The sequence below is a fragment of the Pogoniulus pusillus genome, unplaced genomic scaffold, assembly GCF_015220805.1.
Source record: "Pogoniulus pusillus isolate bPogPus1 unplaced genomic scaffold, bPogPus1.pri scaffold_50_arrow_ctg1, whole genome shotgun sequence".
Lineage (NCBI taxonomy): Eukaryota > Metazoa > Chordata > Aves > Piciformes > Lybiidae > Pogoniulus > Pogoniulus pusillus.
In genome coordinates this window covers 301186-322732 of record NW_026974708.1, presented here as the reverse complement: position 1 = coordinate 322732, position 21547 = coordinate 301186, and the positions used below count along the sequence as shown (strand labels likewise).

Sequence of the window (21547 nt, the reverse complement as noted above, 5' to 3'; positions counted from 1 at the left end):
CCCTGCAATTCTCCAGGCTGGATGCCCTCCAAGTCCACCTCACTGCTCAGATCCAACTCAGAATTTTCCTCAGTATCATCCAGGAGTGCCTATGGAGGGAGAGCAAAGGGGTGAGCTGCAGTGGACCTCACTGGAGTTCCAGGTGGGCCACAACGGCCCTCGGTCCCACCAGGCCAATGGCTTTCCTCTAGTCTGAAGGAGAATCTCTCTTCTGCTCCCCTCAGCCTCATTCCTCCAAGTTCTCCAGGAATGCCTCTTCATGAACCCACCAGGGGTGGGGATGGAGATAGGAACAGCACCTCAGAGAGGATGGGGTTGTGGAAGGGGGTCCCAAAGACAGGGCACAGGGGGGATTAGTGGATCCCCAGGGACTGGGCTGGAGGCATTGAAGGGACAGGACTGTGGGATGCAAGAGAAGGGAAAAGGAATTCCAAACAAGGGCACATGGGGACTTCAAGAGAGGTGGTCAGTGGGAGCAGAAGGAAGAGGAGTGCAAAGGATAAAATCAAGGGGACTGAGATAGTGTTTGGGAGGGGCCATGGCAGGAAGAGAATTTTGGACCACTGCTGCAATGGACAGGATGGAAGGCAAAGGGCTGAGGGGCAGAAATCTGTTGGAAGATCTGTAAATATTAACTGCACTCCAGAGCTGCATCCAGAGAGCTCTGCCTATATGCTTTAATACCTATGGATACTGAGGCTGCTGGACAGGAACAGCAGGGTAGGTACTGGGGAAGGAGCTGTCCTGCTCCCATTCTGGGGGACTCTGAGGCACTTCCATAGAGGCTGACAGCATCTGTTTCCTTCAGCTGTGATGGCCTCACCACGATGCTTCATCTGCCCACAGAGATGTGGCAAAGCTGGATATGCTGCCAGGTCAGGACTCCCCTCTGTTCATCCTGAGCCCAGACACCTCCATCCCTAACAGACTGGCAGCACTCAGCTGAGACACACCTCCAAAGCAGCACAGTCCCCAGGATAGGGATGAAACAGAGCCTAGAGCAGAGGTCCTGGGCCTGTTCCCCACCCTTAGTGCCATGGAATCCCATCTGAGATTCCCATGAGACCCCTCCAAGACTGCCTCTGGAATTCTCTGTGTTCTCCTCAACATACCTTTGAGATGCCCACAAAGCTTCTCAAGATCCTCACAGGAGTCCTCCCTGAACTAGCCACATGGCTGCAGCCCTGGCCCTGGGGAAGCAGTGCCCCCAAAAGCAGCCTCTGGGGAAGAAATGGCAAATGAAAAGGAGCAAAAGACAGCACTTTATTAGAGTTGGGATTTTCGTTATCACTGGGATGAGGTTTTTCTTTAACTTCTAGGAAACCCTAAGTGTTGGGGAGCAAACAGCCAACTCCCAGCCCAGCTGCAGCAGTGGCACCAGCTGTGGCAACTCAGCACTCTAATTATTCTCCGCAGCACTAATTGGTGCTGAAAAGGGGAGGGAGCTGTTTGTGTCTGAGAAAAGCAGGTGAAAAGAGGCAATTTCAGTTCAATCTGCTGCAAAAGGTCCCCCAGGGGACTCAGGTTTACCCTGAAAATGCTGTGAGCTTTGTACTTCTGTGTCACTTGGTGTGGGTTGGTCACAGGCATGGATTCGAATGTGCCGGGCGAGGTTGGACCTGTGACTGTAGCTCTTGCCACAGCTGGCACAGGTGAAGGGTTTCTGACCTGTGTGAACATGGCGGTGATGGGTGAGATCAGATCTGCGGGTGAAGCTCTTACCACAGTCCCCACAGACATGAGGCTTCTCACCAGTGTGCACACGGCGGTGCTCAGTTAATGTGATCCTGTGGCTGAAGCTCTTACCACAGTCACCACACCCATATGGCCTCTCACCTGTATGCACACGGTGGTGCTGGGCTAATGTGAACTTGCGGGAGAAGCTCTTACCACAGTCACCACAGACATGAGGCCTCTCACCTGTGTGCGTTCGGCGGTGAAAGGTGAGATGAGATCTGCAGGTAAACTTCTTACCACAGTCACCACAGACATGGGGCCTCTCACCTGTGTGCACACGGCTGTGAAGGGCTAATGTGAACTTGTAGGAGAAGCTCTTACCACAGTCACCACAGACATGAGGCCTCTCACCTGTGTGCACTTGGTGGTGAAGGGTGAGATGAGATCTGCAGGTGAAGCTCTTACCACAGTCACCACAGACATGAGGCCTCTCACCTGTGTGCACACGGTGGTGACGGGCTAATGCGTACTTGTAGGAGAAGCTCTTACCACAGTCACCACAGACATGAGGCCTCTCACCTGTGTGCACACGGTGGTGACGGGCTAATGTGTACTTGTAGGAGAAGCTCTTACCACAGTCACCACAGACATGAGGCCTCTCACCAGTGTGCACATGGTGGTGCTGGGCTAATTTGTGCTTGTAGGAGAAGCTCTTACCACAGTCACCACAGACATGAGGCCTCTCACCTGAGTGCACTTGGTGGTGAATGGTGAGATCAGATCTGCAGGTGAAGCTCTTACCACAGTCACCACAGACATGAGGCCTCTCACCTGTGTGCACACGGCCGTGCTGGGCTAAGGCGGACCTGTAGGTGAAGCTCTTACCACAGTCACCACAGACATGAGGCCTCTCACCAGTGTGCACACGGCGGTGCTGGGCTAAGCTGAACCTGCGGGTGAAGCTCTTGCCACAGTCAGCACACTGGAATGGCTTTTCCCCAGTTCTGTTTTGGTGGTTCTGGGTGAGACTGAATTTGGAGCTGCAGCCCTTGCCACAGTCAGCACAGCCATGTGGCCTCTCACCCCTGTGGGTCTGCCTGTGCCGCACCAAGGCCGAGTGGTTGCTGAAGCTCTGCAGGCACTTTTTGCAGCTACTGGTGATGACCTCAGGATCTGGCAGCTTCTCCTCGCTGCTGCACAGCCCATGGCCCTCAGAGAAGTGGTTGCAGAGGTGCTGGCTGCGGTCAGAGCTGCCACTGAGGCTCTTGCTGCTATCACTGCAGTTGCACAACCTCTCACTGGCGTGGACATGGCAGTGCTGGAGGAAGTGAGAGATGTGGCTGAAGGTCTTGTCACAGCTGGTGCAGGCAAACAGCTTCTTGCCAGTGTGCACATGCCAGTGGGCGATGAGGGTCTTGCTCCAACAGAAGCTCTTGCCACAGCCGGCACAGCGGTACGGCTTCTCACCGGTGTGGGCACGGCGGTGCCGGAACAGGTGGCAGCTGACGCTGAAGCTCTTGCCGCACTCGCTGCAGCTGAAGGGCTTCTCACCAGCATGGACCTGCCAGTGAGCAGTGAGCATCGAGTTCCCCTGGAAACTCTTGCCACAGTCACTGCAGGCATGAGGCCTCTCACCGGTGTGGACACGGCGGTGCTGGAGGAAACACAAGCTGTGCCGGAAGCTCTTGCTGCACTCGCTGCAGGCAAAGGGCTTCTTCCCGGTGTGGCTGTGCCAGTGGGCGATGAGAGTCAGGCTGCGAGTGAAGCTCTTGCTGCAGCCACCACAGGTGTACAGCTGCTTCCTGCTGTGGATCCTGTGGTGCTGGGTGAACTTGGACCTGAGGCTGAAGCTGTGCCCACAGCCACCACAGACAAAGGGCTGGGCACTGGGGTGGGGGCAGTGAGACTTCGCCACCTCCAAGCTGGGTGGGAAGCTCTGCCCACACTTGGGGCACTGAGTTGGCTGCTCCAGTGGCACAGAGGAGGCTGATGTGGCTCTGCACTCCTCCTCCATATCCTCCTCCTCTTCTTCATCCTCCTCCTCCACTTCATTCTCCTCTTCTTCCACATCATCTTCTTCATCTCCCTCATACTCACTGTCATCCTCCTCCTCATGTAGTTCATCCTCCATGGCCTCCTGATCTATGTCTTCATTACCTTCTTCCTCAAGGCTGTGCTTTGGCTCCTCTAAATTATTGTTCAAATGGTTCTCCTCCAGGATTTCATCTGTGCCCTTCTGGGCAGCCATGCAGCTGGGGGGGACGGGACACCCCTGTGCCCTCAGGTAAGGACATGAGACCCAAGTGCCTGAGAACAGAAGGAAGGACACTGTATGTGACTTCCTGCAATGGAAGGGTCAGATTCCCAGTTCCTGTGCTGAGTCCTCTGGACCCCATGTTTCATACCCACCCCAACACCCCTGCCCTGGACATGCAACTGACCCCAAACCACCTGGGAGACAGGCAGCTCAGCCCACAGATTCCCAGCACAACCAATTACTCTTAAAGCCCCAAGAGAGGTGAGATATGGTGGGGAGGATGAAGGGGGTTGGGAGGTGTCCAGAAGTCAGTGTGTGGCTGTGAGGAGAGGAGGCAGCAGCGACCAGCTCAGCTCTGGGCACTTGTTTTGGCTTCTTTTTCCCTTCTTTTCAGGTGCCAAGGAGCTACCTGCTCCACAGCTCCTGAAGAGAGGAGGAGATTGGGCTGCCTACGTGTCTGAGCACAGTGATGTAGCAGAGGGAGAGGTTGCAGTAGAAACCACTTGACAACCAAAGAGAAGGTGGCATGTGGCTGTGAGGAGGCAGCAGCTGCCTGCTCCTGACAGGGGAAAAAAACACCAAAAAGAAGCTGGGGAGGACAGGGCAGTACCAAAAGCCATGGGTACTGCTTGGGCAAAGGCTTGCAGAAAAACAGGGGGCACCCAAACAGTGGCCCCACTGTGCTAGTTTGAAGCAAGCTAGAATGTTTTGGTGAGAAAAAGTAGATAATTGCCTGTGAAAAGAAAAAAAATTGTGATGTCTCCTTCCCTCACAGTCTTGCTGAGAGGTATGGGAACAAGAAGGCTAAACACCAGATAGCACTCTCGCCATTTTGTCTTCACTCTCTGGCTGGGCTCTGGCTGAGCTACATCTCCCTAACCTCATCTGCCACTAACCTTGCTTCTTAACCTCTTGGCTGAACCTCTATTCTTCCTTAGGACTGGGGTAAGGTTGAGAGGGGGAGGGGAAAGTGCAGGGGTGGTTGAGAGCCCCTCCTGGGGACTCAGGTTTCTGGGAGGGGAGTTGTGTTTCTGTATTGTTTTTATCTTGTATATTTCTGTATATAACTGTATATACTGTAAATATCTGTTTGTATATTGTGCTAGCTGTAAATAAATAGCTTCATTCATATTCTCAGAACCGACTGAGTCTAGTTGGGTATTTCTAAAAAGTGTGGGGGGGCAGGGTACATCCAAACCACCACATCCACACAAGCAGGCAGATGTTCAGGCAGCTGGTTGCAGTGAGTGCTGGAGCCTGGCACTTGCTCTGGAGGATGGCAGGGACAAGAACTGTGTTAGGTGTGAGCAGATCAGAGACCTGATGGACATGGTGGCTGAACTAAAAGAAGAGGTGGAAAGACTCAGAACTACAAGAGACTGCAAAAGGGAAATTGACTCTTTCCATAATCTAATCCCTACAAAACCTGAACTGTGGTCACCTCTCAGTGGAGCAGGGGGACTGATACCCTCCCATCAGCAAGTCTCTCACCCTCCATCTAGTAACTCACATGAGCAGGGCCAATGGGAACAGGTCTCCACCCAACAGAGAGAACGCAAACAGAGCAAGTGAGCTACTTTAAGAAGCACTTTACCCACAGTGCACTTGCAGAGTAGGTATGAGACTGCAGGAGGAACAGGTCAGCAGCAAGGAGGAGGACTCAGAAAGCCCAGAAACTGCACCAAAGGCAGGTTGCCTCAGGCCAGCCATCAAAACCCATCCTGAAATGAAACCTCCACAGGTCATGTTACAGGAGACTCCCTAACAAAGGGAGCAGGAGGCCCAATCTGCAGACCAAACCCACCTCATAGAGAGGTCTGCTGCCTCCCTGGTGCCCAGCTAAGGGACACTGGAGGTAAAATTCCCAACCTGGTGAGTCCTTCAGACTACTGCCTACTTCTGATCTTTCAAGTGGGTAGTGATGATGCAACAGTGAGAGGCTCATGATCAATTAAGAGACTTCAGGACCTTAGGGCAGCTGCTAAAAGGACTAGGAGCTCAAGTTGTGTTCTCTTCTCTCCCTCTAACATCAGCAATGCACAAGGGAACGTTTAGGAAGAGCCAAAGAGCTCAATTCATGGCTCCAGGGCTGGTGTCATCAACAGGGATTTGGATTCTACACCCATGGCTTGGTGTACAAGGCACCAGAGCTGCAAACAACTAATGGGATGCACTTGTCCCAGGGGGGGAAAAGGATCCTGGGGCAGGAATTGGCAGGGCTCCTGGATAGGGCTTTAAACCAGATTTGAATGGGGAAGGGGTTAACAGTCTCCTGCTGACTGGTGACAATGGGGCAGCTCACCAGAGGCAGAGCGAATGAATGCCCTCAACTTGCTGCCCTGAAGCAAGCCAGGGATGATGCACCAGGACAATCTGAGGAAATCAAGGGGGCTTGGCACAAGAGGAGGCAAGAGCCAGCCCAGCTGAAGTGCCTCTATGCAAATGCACAGAGCTTGGGCAACAAACAGGATGAATTAAGAGCCACTGTGCTGCTGGGATGCCATGACATAGAGTGTTGCAGAATGGCTAAAGGAAAATGGACATGACCTAAGAGGTGGGCAAGCAGGACGAGTATATGGAACTAAATTAAGGCTGTGCTAGGCCACACTGAAACAAAGACATATTGAATAAACAAAGGCAGCATTCAATATAACTAGCTAGGGAGGTGCTGTCCTTGACAAGTCAGCAGACAACTGAAGCAGAGCAGGATACAGCTAACTCTGAATAAGATAAGAAGTAGTTTGCTGCTTGCAGCTGCACGTAGCAAGTAGGTGCACCATGCAAATGGGGTATTTAGGGATTCAGCCATTTAGCTTCTTACATGTATGCATATATTATCTGTAACACATGTAAGCACACGGCTACTAAATAAAGTTGTCACTCGCTTTTGATCCACACTGGATTGTGCAGTGTCCTTTCATATTGAGTTCAGCCCTTCTCCGTGAGATCTGCCTCACCACAGATTGGTGCCCGAAACAGGGACCCTGATTTGGGGTACCCTAGGAGACACGGAGGAGGACAGGCCGGCGTAACAGGCCACCGGAGGAGAGCGACACCCGCTAGCAAGACGAACCTAGGACAGGGTGGCGGACCAATTAGGGGGGCCCGAGGCTGATGATAAGAGGGCCAGCCTTCATCGCTGCAAGGGGGGCAAGCGGGACGCTGCGTCATGGATAAAGAGGTAGCCCTTTCCTTGCTATCTTGCTTTGTAGAAAAGCGCAAAGTGAATTTTAATACTGTCATGGAGAGTAGCAAAGGCTCTCTAAGCTTTTGCTATATTGTGTAGTTTCTAGTGCCTCACATTCAAGCCAGAAGCATCGAAAAACCAAAACAATCTTTCAGTCCCATGGGAAGATTTCTCCCTAGGGTAAGTGAAAAGTAAACACTGGCCATGTTTCCTTTTCACTTGGCCTTGCTTTCCAGACAACAGGGTGTTGTTTTGGTTAAGTAGAAACGACTATCTTAGGCCTGCCCAGCACCTGCAGGTGGGCTGGCCTGAGGAGTGGTCTTTATATTGTTTTAGGTAATGTTATCCAATTATATAAATTGCTTACTGGTTTTTACCAATGTATGTGAACAACGTAAAAGTGGTCCGAATTGTGGGCTAGTCCTGTTTTGGAACATTATAAAAATGGTGGACAGGCCAGGATCGAGGCTTTTTGGCTCTTGGCTTTTTGCCTTTTGCTCCTTTTGCCTTTTTCCTGCTTTTTGCCTTTTGCTCTGGATCTCACCCTCGCTCCTGTCCTTCCCCGGACTTAACAACAACAAACTGCTTGCCGATCTAGCCTCGCCTCGGGCGGACGCCGAGTCGCAGAGGCTAAAGCCTGCATGCCTGGACCCTCATCGGGAGAAAGGGACTCCCTGCCAAGCTACAGACTGTGAGTAGCTGACGAACTATTAACTCAAACCAGAGACTCAAAAGAACTCTCTTTAAACATCATAGACTCTTTAATTTGCCATTTTCGGAAATGTTACTTTGATCTCAATCAAAAAGAATTCACAGTGGTGGTGTAGTTTCGGGAAGAGGGAATCCGCATTCTTTGCAATAAATCACTGATAAAATAGTCAACGCCTCGCGTATTTCCCCCATAAATTCTGCCGCGAAACTGCGTTCCACGACAAATACCAAGTATTTGCCAGGACTTTGCACATACGGCTATGCTAAGGGTTTTTCAAAACCCCTGAGTCATATTTTGATGAAGCAGAATGGAGGGCGTTTGGCAATGACTCGGTTAAAGACTCCTCAGAACTGTGTCGGAAAGGAGAGGCAGCTGTTCCCAGCCTTGGAGTCGGAAGCCCCTGCCACAGGGATCCCCATGCCAAGTGGCAAGCTCGGCAGCAAAAGCTCAGATACAGGTGGAAGCGAGAAATCTGAGGAGCCCGATGAGAACCTGCAGTGTAGAAGCTGGAGTAAGACCACGCATAAAAAAGCAGAATTGTCTCACATGGAAGCAAGCACTCAACCAGCAACATAATCAAAGATTTCTCAGTTTAAAAAGTTTCTCAGCACTCCTGCAGCCGTGCATACCAACTTTGCTGAGTGCCGCTGGTGACCTGCCCACAGGACTCTGCTAAGCACCTGACAACGCAGACCTCCCCCCCCCTGCGTCTCTACCGACAGCAACAGAGGAAAGAGAAAAAAAAACACCAGAGAGACAGAGGGACGATCAACAGAGAAGAAAAAGTAGAAGCAACGGAGACAGTATGGGATGGGGGCTGAGAGACCGGATGGCTCAGACGAGCGATACGAGCCTCCCTTCCCCTCATCCCCCGGCGTTATCACCTTCCCCCGCTGCCCTCCCTCTCTCCTGTGTTTTTCTTTCCCTTGCAGTTGCTGCAAACAAAACTATTTTGTTTCTTAAAGAAACAAGCTGAATTTGTGATAGCTATTTCGTGACTTGATAAGATGTTTATTTTAATAAGTTTTAGAATAATTTTAGAAGGGTAATTGGGATAAGACTTAAGCAATTAAAATAGAGTATGTTAACTACTTGACAGCTGCACATGTTTAATAGTTAACATAATAGAATATTACAGTAAGAGTTGTTTGTAAGTGTATAACTTCTAATTTAAGATTCTTTTCACTTTTCTGGTACCAGAGTATTTTCAAAGGAGCTCCATGAATGTAATATCTTCCTGATTTTCTTTGTTTTTTTCTCAGTACTGAGTTAATGGTTTCATTTCCTTTAGTTGATGTATGTTTTAAGTTGACAGATAATATAATTAAGGATAAGAGTTTGTAAATATAATTGTAGAATTTTAGGATATAAGGATATTGTAGAATATTTTTAATTTTTTTCTGTATATTTAGATAGCACTGGGATTATGTATAACTCAAAAAAAAAAAAAAGAGGGGAGAGAATAGAGAATAGAGGAAGGAAGGAAAGGAAAGTAGGAGAAGGAAAAGAGAACGCTGAAATTTCTGTGGTTGCGTCATATGGACTAGACCAGTGGATCTGTTAGCCTGGGCAATGAATATGTCTGCATTTGTTCTTGTATTTGGTTGTGTTTGATCACTTATCCTCACAGGCCTTAAGATGGAGACCAGCTTGAGTATGATTAGCCTGTTTTTTCCTAAAGTGAGCAGAAGTCTTGCTCAGATGGCAGAATTGTGGAAAGGAGTTGACAGGAGTACTGACAGGATGATTGTGTGTGTATGGATCATAAGGTTTTGATCATGGTTAACGAATTTGGATATTTTCATGAGTTTTCAGTGATTGTGGTTTAATGGAATAGATTCAGTTTAGTTCCTTTTGTAAAGGCCTAGCCCAATTAATTGGCACAGATGGCAATGTGCTTGTCTTATTTTTGCAAGGGTCCTGCAGAAAGATGACAAACACTGCCTTAAATTCTTAAAACAGAAAAAGGACTGTGGGAAAAAGGCCTAATAGAGTATCCTGAAAGCAACATCTAGGGCATATCTTTGTATCGTATTTAGAAATTAGTAGTTCTTAAGCACTATAGACCGACACAGCTCATAGCTTAGGAGTGTGATGAAAGCATCAAGGTTACTGAGAACTAGAGTGAATGTAGAACTATGGGAGTCTGAGGAAGAATATTGGACAGCAGATACATCTGCGACTCTACAACATCAATTGCCACACAGAACCAATGAAGATGTGGCACACCTGCACTCTCCTGTGACTGTGACATTTGTCTGGACTTTTGGTCTTTTGAACAAATGACTTACCGTTGCTTGCAGAAAATGCTTTTGGGATTGTTAGCTAAGCTTGGGCTGTTAGCTTGCCAAACTAATGCTACTAGTGAAAGCTGTAACAGGTTTATTCTCTTTCTGATTTTAGCACTATGGTTGTAGCGATTTTGAGGGAATATGATGCTTTAATCTCTCGGATCATGGGGAGTCTATCCATAAACAGCTTGCTTGGCTGAAAAATCATACTAACCACATTGTTGCTAATGAAAATCCCTTTGACCAGTGGCTAAGATCAACTTTTGGAGGTTTGTCTCCCTGGATACTACAGCTTATTAAGGAGGGCCTCCACCTGCTGGGAACAGTACTGCTTATGCTTATATTACTACGCATAGGGTATGGATGCATTCTGAGGGGTGTGGATCGAGTTACCGGGGGTACAGCCCTGCTTGCCCAAAAAGAAAAGAGGGGAATTGTTGCAGAATGGCTAAAGGAAAATGGACATGACCTAAGAGGTGGGCAAACAGGATGAGTATATGGAACTAAATTAAGGCTGTGCTAGGCCACACTGAAACAAAGGCATATTGGATAAACAAAGGCAGCATTTAATATAACTAGCTAGGGAGGCGCTGTCCTTGATGAGTCAGCAGACAACTGAAGCAGAGCAGGATACAGCTAACTCTGAATAAGATAAGAAGTAGTTTGCTGCTTGCAGCTGCACGTAGCAAGTAGGTGCACCATGCAAATGGGGTATTTAGGGATTCAGCCATTTAGCTTCTTACATGTATGCATATATTATCTGTAACACATATAAGCGCGCGGCTACTAAAGTTGTCACTTGCGTTTGATCCACACTGGACTGTGCAGTGTCCTTGCATATTTGAGATTAGCCCTTCTCCGCGAGATCTGCCTCATCGCAATAGAGGCTGTTACTGAAACTTGGTGGCATGACTGCCATGACTGGAATGTAGGGATAGATGGGCACAAGCTCCTTAGGAAGGATAGGCAGGGAAGTAGACCTCTTTATCAGTCACCAGCTGGAATCAGTGGAGCTCCAGCTGGGGAAGGACGCTGAGATGGTTGGGAGTGTATGGGTTAAAATTAAAGGGAAGACAGGGCAGGGTGATGTTACTGTAGGGGTCTGCTACAGGCCACCTGACCAGCAGAACCAAACAGATGAGGCCCTTCACAGGCCAACAGAAGCAGCTTCCAGGTCACAAGCTCTGGTCCTCATGGGGACATTTTAACCACCCTGACATCTGCTGGACGGACAACACAGCAAGGTATCAGCAATCCAGGACATGCCTGGAGTGCACAGATCACAACTTCCTCCTTCAAATGGCAGAGGAACCACCAAGAAAAGCTGCTATGATGGACCTTGTTCTCACCAACAGGGAAGGGCTGGTGACCTCAGTCCTCACTGCAAAGGCCTCCAGCCACACTCCTGGAGCCATGGAAGATAATGGCAGGGGCTGGAAGGAATTGCTGCCCATTGTAAGTGAAGATCAGGTTCATGATCACCTGGAAAACATGAAAGTGTTCAAGTCTGTGGGACCTGATGGGATACACCCACAGGTGCTGAGAGAACTGGCAGATGAGGCTGCTAAACCCTTCTCTGTTCTATTCCAAAAGGCCTGGCAGTCTGGTGCAGTCTCCACTGACTGGAAAAGGGGAAACAGAACTCCCTTTTTCAAAAAGGATAGGAAGGAGGAGCCAGGGTTCTCCAGGCCAGGCAGTCTCACCTCTGTGTCCAGTAAGATCATGGAGCAGATCCTCCCGGAGGCACTACTAAGACAGGAGAATAGTGAAGAAGTGATTGGTTACAATCAGCATGGCTGCACCAAGGGTAAATCCTGCCTGACAAACCTGGTGGCCTTCTATGAACAGGTCACAACATTCATAGATGAGGGCCAAGTAACATGGCATTGACCTGGCCCTGAGCAAGGACTTTGACACTGTCCCACATCACATCCTGGTCTCCAAGCTGGTGACACATGGGTTTGATGGGTGGACCACTGGATGGATAAAGAACTGGCTTGATGGCCACACCCAAAGAATGGCTGTCAAGGGGTCCATGGCCAAGTGCAGAGCAATGTCAAGTGGAGTCCCTCAGGGATCAGTCCTGGGACCAGTCTTGTTCAACATTTCTGTGGGTGCCATGGACAAAGGCATTGAATGCAGCCTCAGCAGGTTTGCTGCCCACACCAAGCTGTGTGGAGCAGCAGATACGCTGGAGGGCAGGAACCCATCCAGAGAAACCTGGACAGGTTGCAGAGGTGGGCACAAGCCAACCTCAGGAGGTTCAACAAGACCAAGGGCAGGGTCCTGCAGCTGGGTCAAGGCAACCCCAAGCACAACTACAGGCTGGGCAGTGCCAGGCTGGAGAGCAGCCCTGAGGAGAGAGACTTGGGAGTGCTGGTGGATGAGAAGCTAAACAGGAGCCAGCAGTGTGCACTTGCAGCCCAGAAAGCCAATCAGAGCCTGGGCTGCAGCAGCAGAAGTGTGGTCAGCAGAGCCAGGGAGCTGATTCTCCCCCTCTACTCCGCTCTGCTGAGACCCCACCTGGAGTATTGCATCCAGCTCTGGAGCCCCTGGGACAACAGGGACGTGGAGATGCTGGAGCATGTACAGAGAAGGGCCATAAGGATGCTGAGAGGGCTGCAGCAGCTCTGCTATGAGGACAGACTGAAAGAGTTGGAGCTGTTCAGTCTGCATAAGAGGAGGCTCCCAGGTGACCTTCTTGTGGCCTTCCAGGATCTGAAGGGGGCTATAAGGAAGCTGGGGAGGGACTTTTTAGGCTGTCAGGGAGTGCCAGGACTGGGGGGAATGGAGCAAAGCTGGAGGTGGGGAGAGTCAGGCTGGAGGTAAAGAGGAAGTTCTGCACCATGAGAGTGGTGAGAGCCTGGAATGGGTTTGCCCAGGGAGGTGGTTGAGGCCTCATGGCTGGAGGTGTTTAAGGCCAAGCTGGCTGAGGCTCTAAGCAGCCTTGCCCATAGTAGGGTGGTTGGAAGTGGCTGATCCTTGTTGACCCTTCCAACCCTGATTCTGTCATTAGCAGGGCACTGGGGGCTTGCTGCTTCCCCAAAGCTGCATTCTTTGAGCAAGGGCAGATCTGCTAACTCTGACCTTGTCAAGCCTGGAGGCCCAGGGCTGATGGAGAAAGAAGGACACAGGCAGGAGGTGTCAGGGGAGTGTTCTGACCCAAGCAGGGCTTGGGTGTTTGAGCTTCCAGGGTCAGCTGCTGCCACCACCACTTGAGGTAGAAGTCAGTCAGAGCCAGACAGCTGCTGAACTAAGCCCTCCCACACCCTGCAGCCTTGACCCTACTTGACCCATCCATTGGTCCATCTGCACTCACTCTGTGCCCCCCAGAAGTCACCCAGGCCCCTGGGCTGATTTAGACACCCAGCATGGCCCAACAGGAGCCTCTGGATGAGAGCCCAGACGAGAGCACCCTGGAGAACAAGTTGGAGGAGCTCAACTGCAGCCCCAAGGAGGAGGAAGAGCAAGAGGATGACAAGGAGAAAGACACAGAGAGGCTGAGAATGAGGAGGAAGATAAAGAGTACCAGAACAAGAAGGATGAGGACAAGGAGAAGAATGAATCTGCAGTGCCCCTCTCTGTGCCACTTAATCAGCCAAATCAGTGTCCAAGTCCCAGCAGAGCTTCCCACTCAGTCCAAAGCCAGCACAGCACCAGAGGCCCCACCTGGGTACCAATCATTTGTGTTCAAAGCTCTTCCAAAATACTTACAAAGGTTAATAATGGCCTGAAAAAAAACCCACAAAAATCCTTTCAAAACTCATCCAAACCCTTACAAAGTCATTCAAAGCTCCTAGAAACTCTTCAAACAGCTGATTCTGAAGAGCTGTCAGTGAGTCTCCAGGCTTAGTGATGTGTTTGACACTTCAAAATTGCTTAAAGAGGTTTACATCTGCCCTACAAATCATCAACATTGCTGCACAACTCCTAAGGGCCCCAGAACATCACTAAACTGCTTTCAAAACTCTTAGAAGTTCCTAAAGCTGCATTAAAACCTCTTCTAATGGTGCTGGAGAGATGTTCAGGAGTTCTGCCTTTTCCAAACGCTTCAAATAGGCCTGAGAAATCAAGAAAATGTCTTAAAAAGCTCTCCAGAAGTCACACAAATCACTTGGAAACTCTAAAACCTCGCTCTCTAGAGATGTGGATGACTTTCTGGGCTTCTTTAAGCCTTCCACACCCTTCTAAGTGCTCCAGGAGGCTTAAAGCTGCCTTAAAAACCACCAACACCTGTTTAGAACTCTTAAGGACACAGCAAAACTCCTGAGGAGCTCTCTGGCCCTCAAATCTCTTCAAAACACCACCTAAAATAATCAGAATTTATTATGAGGTCATTAAAAGCTCTGCAAAACTCCTAAAAAAACTAATTTGGCAGAGATCTCAGTGAGTTTCTGTGGGGTTGGGGGGGGCAGGACAGTCTGTGGGGTTGGGGGTTGTGGGGCTGGAGAAGCTCTGTGGGGATCTAGGGGCTGTGGGGTTTGGCTTCAGAGCTCCTGGGGTGCTGCTGGGGGTGTCTGTGGGGTCCAGCAGCACTCTGTAAGGCTATGGGATGGAGTCTGTGCAGTTATGGGGGGGCTGCAGGGTTATGGGGACGTCAGGGGGGGTCTGGTGGGGGCTGTGGGGTTGGGATTGGGATTCCTTGGGGCACTTGGGGGGAAACCTGTGGCTGGGATTGGAATCCACTGAGGCTGGGGAGGGTTCTGGGGGTCTATAGCATTTGGGCTTTGATGGGGCCTGGCTGACCCAGGCATGCTGGGCAGGGCAAGGCCACCTGGGCACTAGAGACCCCTGAGGTGTCTCCATCTGTGTGATGTGTCCCCAACAGGGACACCCACAGAGCGATGGGCAGAGCCCTGCACCCAGAGGCAGGCAGAGGCAACCACTTGCCAAGTGTGGGCACCTCTGCCCAGCAAGGCCCTGCAGCCCCTGGGGCTGCAGCAGCAGGAGGTGCCCACTTGTGTCTCTCAGGCCTTCCTCCTGCCTGCTCTCAGCAGCTTCAGCTCCACTTTGCACACACAAAGCCCCTGGAGGCCAGCCTGGGGCTTGCTGCTGCTGCCTCTGCAGCCTGCAGAGCTCTGCCCCTGCCAGCCACAGCCTGCCCTGTCCTGCTGGGGCCCAGCCTGTGCCCAGCTGCCTGCCCTGGGCCTCTGCACCCTGCCACGATGGCAGCAGGGAGCTCCTGCACCTGCCAGCAGCTGCAGTGCTGACCCCAACCCCCACATCAGCCTCCCCAGGACTCCTGGCAGAGGGCTGGGGGTGCTCACCCTGGGCAGGATGGCAAAGGAGCAGCTCTGGGCAAAGGCAGCCTGAAAAGGGCCTGCAGAGACAGCTGGGACCAGAGCTGCCACCCCCATGGCCACCCCCCACCCAAAACCAGCAGCAAGAAACCACCCCACAGGCCCTGGGGGCACCTGAGGAGCACAGAGGTCATTTTGGGGATGCGGGGGAATTATTTTGGGGTCCCTGCAGAGGAGACTGAAATTCCAAGAGGGAAACTAAAGAGTTCCTTTAAGGACTCTCCAGGTCCCAGGCTGCTATTTGAGGTTCCTTGGAGCCATCTTTGGATCCTGAGCTCCCCTGGGGCAGCCTGGGGCAATCTTTTCAACTCCAGGATGCACTCTGGGGGTCCCCAGGGCCATTTGGGATTCCAGTGGAACCTTTTATGGATCCAGAGAGGCTTCTTGGGGGCCATTTTCAGCTTCCACTGCTGAGGTGACCTGGAGCTCAGTGGCCCCCACACAGCTGGGGGGGGGTCCCTCAAAGCTAAGTGGGTCCCACTGAACCTGGGGGATCCTCCCAGGAACGCAGCAGAGCCCAAAACAAAACACCCTGGGGGCAAGCTGGAACCTCCTGAGGAGCAGCATGGGGGGAGGGGGCTGGGGGCAGCCTGCAGTGAGAGGGTCCCCAGACACAGGCAGGGGGCTGGGGGCACTCGAGGCAGTGCTGGCAGCACAGGGCTGGGCACACCACACCCCCACAGCAAGGCTCTGGCGGGCACAGAGGGCTCCGATGCCACCGCCCCCAACACAGCCAAACCGCCCCACAGCTGCCACCGGCCCCAGGCGCTCCCAAGCTCGGGCTCGCCACGGCCACAGCACCCACGCCTGCCACCCCCACCAAAGCCAGCCCACGGCCCGCCCCGGGCTCCCCCCCCCGCCCGGCCCTCAGCCCAGCGCTGCCCTGCAGCACCGCAGCCGCCCGGCCCCTGCCGCCACCAAGCCTCCAAGCCCCCAGGGCTCGCCGCGGACACGAAGCCCCCACGGCAGCCTCTGCCGCAAGCCAGCCCCACGCTCACCGCCACCTCTCCTGCCCACACCAGCCCCCACGGCGCCGCTCCCACCTCAGCTCTGCCGCCAGCCCAGCAGGCAGCAGAGGGGCCAGGGCCAGGCACACAGCGCCAGGGCAGCCCCCGCAGCCCACCCGTGGGCTCCGCTCGCTCACACAGCAGCGGCCACAGGGCGCCTGCAGCTGCCCCGAGCAGCGACAGCGAGCGGCAGAGCGGCACCAGGAGCCCCCCACACGCCCACCCCTCACCGGCCCCACCCGCGCCCACACAGCCGCACACAGCCCTCCCACGGCACCGCACACCCCCACCCTGCACACCTCTGCCGGCCCCACCCGCACCCCACCCGCACAGCTCCCACACCGCCCCCAGCGCCACACACCCACACAGCTCCCCACGGCCTGCCCGCGGCCCCACGCAGCTCCCCACACTCACACCCCCCACACCCGCACACAGCCTCTCACAGCCCCAGCGCTGCCCACTCCCACCCTCACGTCCCTCACCCACACCACAGCCGCACACAGCCTGCCCCACACCCACCCACTGCTGCCGCACAAACCTGCACCCACCCAGCGCACCCACACGCACCCACACGCACCCCACGCACCCCAACCCCACGCACCTGGCCCCGGAGCCCCACACGCCCCTCCCGGACCCAGCACACGACCCTCGGCCCCCGGGGGCTCCGCTCCCCCTCAGCCCCACCGCTGCCCTCTCCCCACCTGGCACACGCGGGGGGCGCAGAGCGGAGGCCGAGGCAGAGCTCCGCGCACAGGACGGTGCCGAGCGCCGGCCCCGGCAGGCTCCTGCCGGCCTGGGGAGCTCAGAGCCTGCGGCGCAGATCTCTGCTCTGCCGCTGCCGCAGCCACGTGCGCCAGGGGCGGGAGCGGAGCGCGGGCCGGAGCGGAAGTCCCGCCCCCAGCCGGGCAGCCGCAGCCAATCAGCGCCGCCCAGAGCGCGGCAGCTCCGCCCCCGAGGCACAACGAGGCACTGCCACTGCCGCCCGCGGCCGCCATCTTTGCCGGCAGCAGCTGCTGACCGCGGCAGCAGTGCCGGAGCTGCTGGCGCCCAGCGGCAGCTGCGGGTCGGGAGCTGCGGCGGGGCGGGAGGGGGCTGAGGGGGCCGCGGAGCGCTGGGGGCGGAGGCAGCGGAGCGGGGAAGGGCCTGGGCGGGCCCCGGGGCGTGCTGAGAGCCGGGGTCGGGGAGCTGCTGGCCCCGGGGCTGCGCGGGGCATGCCGGGAGGGGGAGTCCTGAGCCAGCGCAGAGCAGTCTGGGGGCGGGGGCAGGGGCAGGGGCAGGGCAGGGGCAGGGGCAGGGCTGGGCAGGGGCAGGGCAGGGGCAGGGCAGGGGCAGGGCAGGGGCAGGGTCAGGGCAGGGGCAGGGTCGGGGCAGGGGCAGGGCAGGGGCAGGGGCAGGGGCAGGGGCAGGGGCAGGGCAGGGCAGGGGCAGGGCAGGGGCAGGGGCAGGGCAGGGGCAGGGGCAGGGGCAGGGCAGGGCAGGGCAGGGCAGGGCAGGGGCAGGGCAGGGCAGGGCAGGGCAGGGGAAGGTCTCCACAGCTCCTGAAGATCTTTCCCAAGATCTGAGAAGCTCTTCAGAGGCTTTCAGGAGGTTGGAAGAGATTTTGATGATTTTTTCCAGGCTCATCGGCAGAGTTGAGACTCCAAACTCTCATTCAAGTCTCTGCAGAACTCCTACAAAGAGGTTTTAAAGCCTCTTCAGGAGCTTTTAGGCAACCCTGGGAGATGTGAAAAGATTTCAGTGAGGTTTTAGATGTCCTGAAGGGTTCCAAAGAGATGCTGATGGGAGAAAGAAAGTTCCTATCTCAGGCAGCAGAGAGTGGACCTGGGGCTGGAAGAGGAAGCTTGAGGAGGGGTCTGGAGGCCCCCAGGCCACTGTGCAGCTGCAGGCACACAAATATTTCCCTGAGCCATGCCCCAGGAATGCATCATAGGCAGCAGGAAGAATTGCCTTAGGCAGGGGTGACTTGGTGCCAGCTCCTGGATAAATCCCTGTGGGAGCTTTTTGCCAGGGCTGAGGGACTCTGAGAGTGATCTCCCACCCGGCCCAGAGCAGAGCCAATGGAAATGCTGCTCCTGGAGCACAGCAGCAGAAGTGCTTTGGTTCTGCCATCTCCCCTTGCCCTTGTCCTGGGCCCTGAAGCAGCCCAGGGTCAGGCAGGCATGGACTGGGAAAGACAGAGGCAGAGCACTGAGAGGTCTCCTGGGTGTGCTGGGCCCTCCCTTTCCAGCCTTGCACTGCTCTCCTGTGGCTTGGGAGTTTGTCACCTCCTGCCAGCACACTGCACCTGTGCTACTTAGGACAGGGAATGAGGTGATCTGATCTCCACACACTGTCAGCTCTCCAGGGCACAGAGACCATCTCTGACCTCATCCTCCCAGGTGCAGACTGTGTAGCCAGAGGCCATTTCTATCATCTCCACTTCTCACTCTTTGTTCATTCAGATTCCTCTCACCTCTGCTGCTGCTTTGAGCTGCAGGGAGCAGAAGCTGAGCTGGCTTTGAGTAGCCTCCCTGTGCCCTGAGCCACCTCTGACATTGTGTTTCTCTTTGTCTCTGCCTGCCCAAAGCATTGCTGCTCAGAGCATGCCTTGGGGAGAGACAACCTGCTGAGAGACAGCCTGTGCTGGGCAGATGGCTCCGTGGGGCTTGGGTTGCTGAGGGAACTTGCTCAGCCTTGGCTTTGCTTTGCTTCCCAACAGCAACAATTCCTCTGTGGCTGTGTGCAGCCATTTGTGTCAGGAGAGCAGGGGGGAGCTGTGCCATGGAGCTGTGAGCTCCAGCTGCAGAGAGCACTGCAGGAGTCTGCTGCAAGGAGCAGTGCTGGAAGCCCCAGGTGGGCAGTGAGAGGCATGGGGAGGTTGGAGGGGGAGGAGTGAAATTGTCCATTCAATGTCAGCCCCTAAGGGGCAGCTTCTCCTGCCAGTGCAGACCTCCTGGGCTGGAATCATTGTTGAATTCTCCCCTCTGCTCTAGACTGAAAAGCAATCAAATATTACACTTGTGGCAGAACCAAATGAGCTTTGTTAGGTGCACTTGGACAGCTTGGAGAGAGTTCCAGAGACACAAACAGCTCCTGAGGGCACCTGGGGCTCATTACAGCAACCTCAGGCAGTGAGAGGAGCCTGAAGAAACTGCTCAGGAAGTCAGAAGCAAAACCTCAACTACCTTGAAGCATTGATTGGCCTCACTGAGGGTTGTTACTGACAAAGCCTCCCAGGGCCTCATTAGAGCAGCTCACAGGGGCCATGGCTGCAGGCAAACAAAGGCACAGTGCAGGGCAGCAAACCCTGGGCTTGGTTTGTGAAGCAGAAAGGCCAAGCCCTGACCCCGAGGCCTTGCAAAGGCAGCACCTGAGACCCTCCAAATAAAGTTTCATCTCAGCTGCCATGGGAGCAGAAGCAACTTCCAGAGCTGAGGAGACAAAGGCCTCAATCCTCTTGGGCTTTTCAGAGTGGCCAGAGCCCTTGGCCATTCCCACTGCAGCCTGTCCTGTGCTCTCCCATGCCTGCACCTCTTGCCCTTCAGGCTCCCATCTTGCTTCCCCAGCCAGCTCTCACCCTGACAGTTCCACTCCTTCTCTCAGGGCTCTCCACTCTTGCTGGAGCTGCCTTGGCACACAGCCAGACATGGGCTGCCCACACTCCTGGCTCCCCTCTTGCACCACAGCTCTCTCCTCTGATTCACATTTCTCTGTCCTCAGCCCCAGCCTGCACCTTCCAAGCTGCACTTCCTAAAGGCTTCCTTCTCTGCCCACAGCCAAGCAAAGCTCCAGCAGCTCAAAGCAGCCTTGAGGCAGCAGCACAGCACTCCCTGAGCCTGCAGCCTCCAGAGAGAGCCTCCAAAGTCCATCCTGCAGATCTTCTCTGCAACCTCTCCAGTCCCTCCTCCTTCCTCCAGACCAAGGCACCACACAGCAGACATCACCAATGCAGATGTGGCCACTCCAGTGCTGAGTGCAGGGGAGGACACCCCCCGTGTCTGAGTGGCCAAACTCCTGCTTCCACAGCTGCTCTGCACTTGGCCTTCTTCACTCCCTGCAGGCTTTGCTCCATCCCAGGGCATTGGCAATGGTCCCTGCCAGAGCCTGCGGTGTCTTTTGACTGGGGACAGCACAGAGCAGAACCTCCATCTCCAAACCAACACCCAAGGCCCCTCCCTGCTGCTGCCTCTCAGCTTGGCAGCCACAGCCAAGGCCTGTGCCTGCTGCTGTCCCCTCAGGCACTCAGGGGGCAGGGAGGTGACAACCCAGCCCCAAGCCTCTTCCTACAGTGGCCACCAGGTGCTCAGGGACAGAGACTCACACAAGTGCCTTGCCCACCACAGGCCTTCTGCTGCCTGTTGGGGACACTGGCAGCTGGCAGCCCAACAGCACAGAGCCCTGGCAGGAGTCAGGGCTGCCCTTCAGCTGCTGCAGCAAGAAGTGACCTCGCAGTCCCTCTGCTGCCCTCTTCCTGCTGCTGCCCTCTCAGCTCCTGAGGCAGCAGTGACCTCCCAGCCCCTGCACAGCCTTGTGCCTGCTGCTGGCCCTGAGATGCTGAGGCACAGCTCAGCTCCTCATGGCATTGCCACCCATCTCCTGCTGGTGTCCATCAGCTGCTCAGCCACAGGCCACCTCCTGCTCCTCTTCCAAGGCCATATGGCTGCTCTGGGAGCTGACAGCCTGTGCCCTGTGTCAGAAGCCAAGCAGAGCCAGTCAGAGGTGGGAGGTGTGCAGGTGAGAGCACAGAGCACAGGAAGGATATTTAGGTCTGTGGTGTCCAGGAAAGGGCTGAGGGCTCAGAGCTGCCTTTGAGGTCTGGGTCTCAGGCCAAGGCTGAGGAGAGGCTTTGGTATCCTGCTGATAGTGCTGGGCAGGGCTCAGGAGAGGGCCAGCTCTGAGGGGCAGGGATTTGGTTTGGGCTGGGCTGAGGGCAGGGGTTAAGACCAAGGGGTCGATGTGAGGTGTAAAGGCTGGGGCCAGGGTGAGCAATGGGGACAGAGTCAGAGGCAGGAGGGTTCTGGGGAGAAGCTGAGAGTTAAGGGATGAGGTGAGGGATGGGCTCAGGTCCTTTGGGTTATAGCAGGGGCCTAAAGGCTGGGGAGAATCAAAGATTTGGGTAGGGTTTGGTGGCCTGTCT

The 21547-nt window shown here is 54.4% G+C and overlaps 1 protein-coding gene across 2 annotated transcripts; it reads right to left on the bottom strand.

The window, feature by feature from the left end:
* Positions 1-1249: 1249 nt before the first annotated feature.
* On the bottom strand, positions 1250-17285 carry LOC135174188 (zinc finger protein 345-like). 2 transcript variants are annotated; one of them, XM_064141412.1, is made up of 2 exons: positions 17133-17285; positions 1250-3984 (listed from the first exon to the last, which is right to left on the bottom strand). In XM_064141412.1, exon 2 carries the CDS (start codon positions 3923-3925, stop codon positions 1490-1492), a length of 2436 nt encoding a protein of 811 aa, XP_063997482.1. In that variant the 5' UTR covers positions 3926-3984; positions 17133-17285; the 3' UTR covers positions 1250-1489. The 2 variants fall into 2 exon arrangements, with proteins under 2 accessions (XP_063997482.1, XP_063997483.1); XM_064141413.1 differs by lacking the exon at positions 17133-17285 and adding an exon at positions 13839-13852.
* Positions 17286-21547: the final 4262 nt, after the last annotated feature.

Excerpts from the sequence above, each read along its gene's own strand:
- LOC135174188 (XM_064141412.1), bottom strand. The coding sequence starts at position 3,925 with ATGGCTGCCCAGAAGGGCACAGATGAAATCCTGGAGGAGAACCATTTG.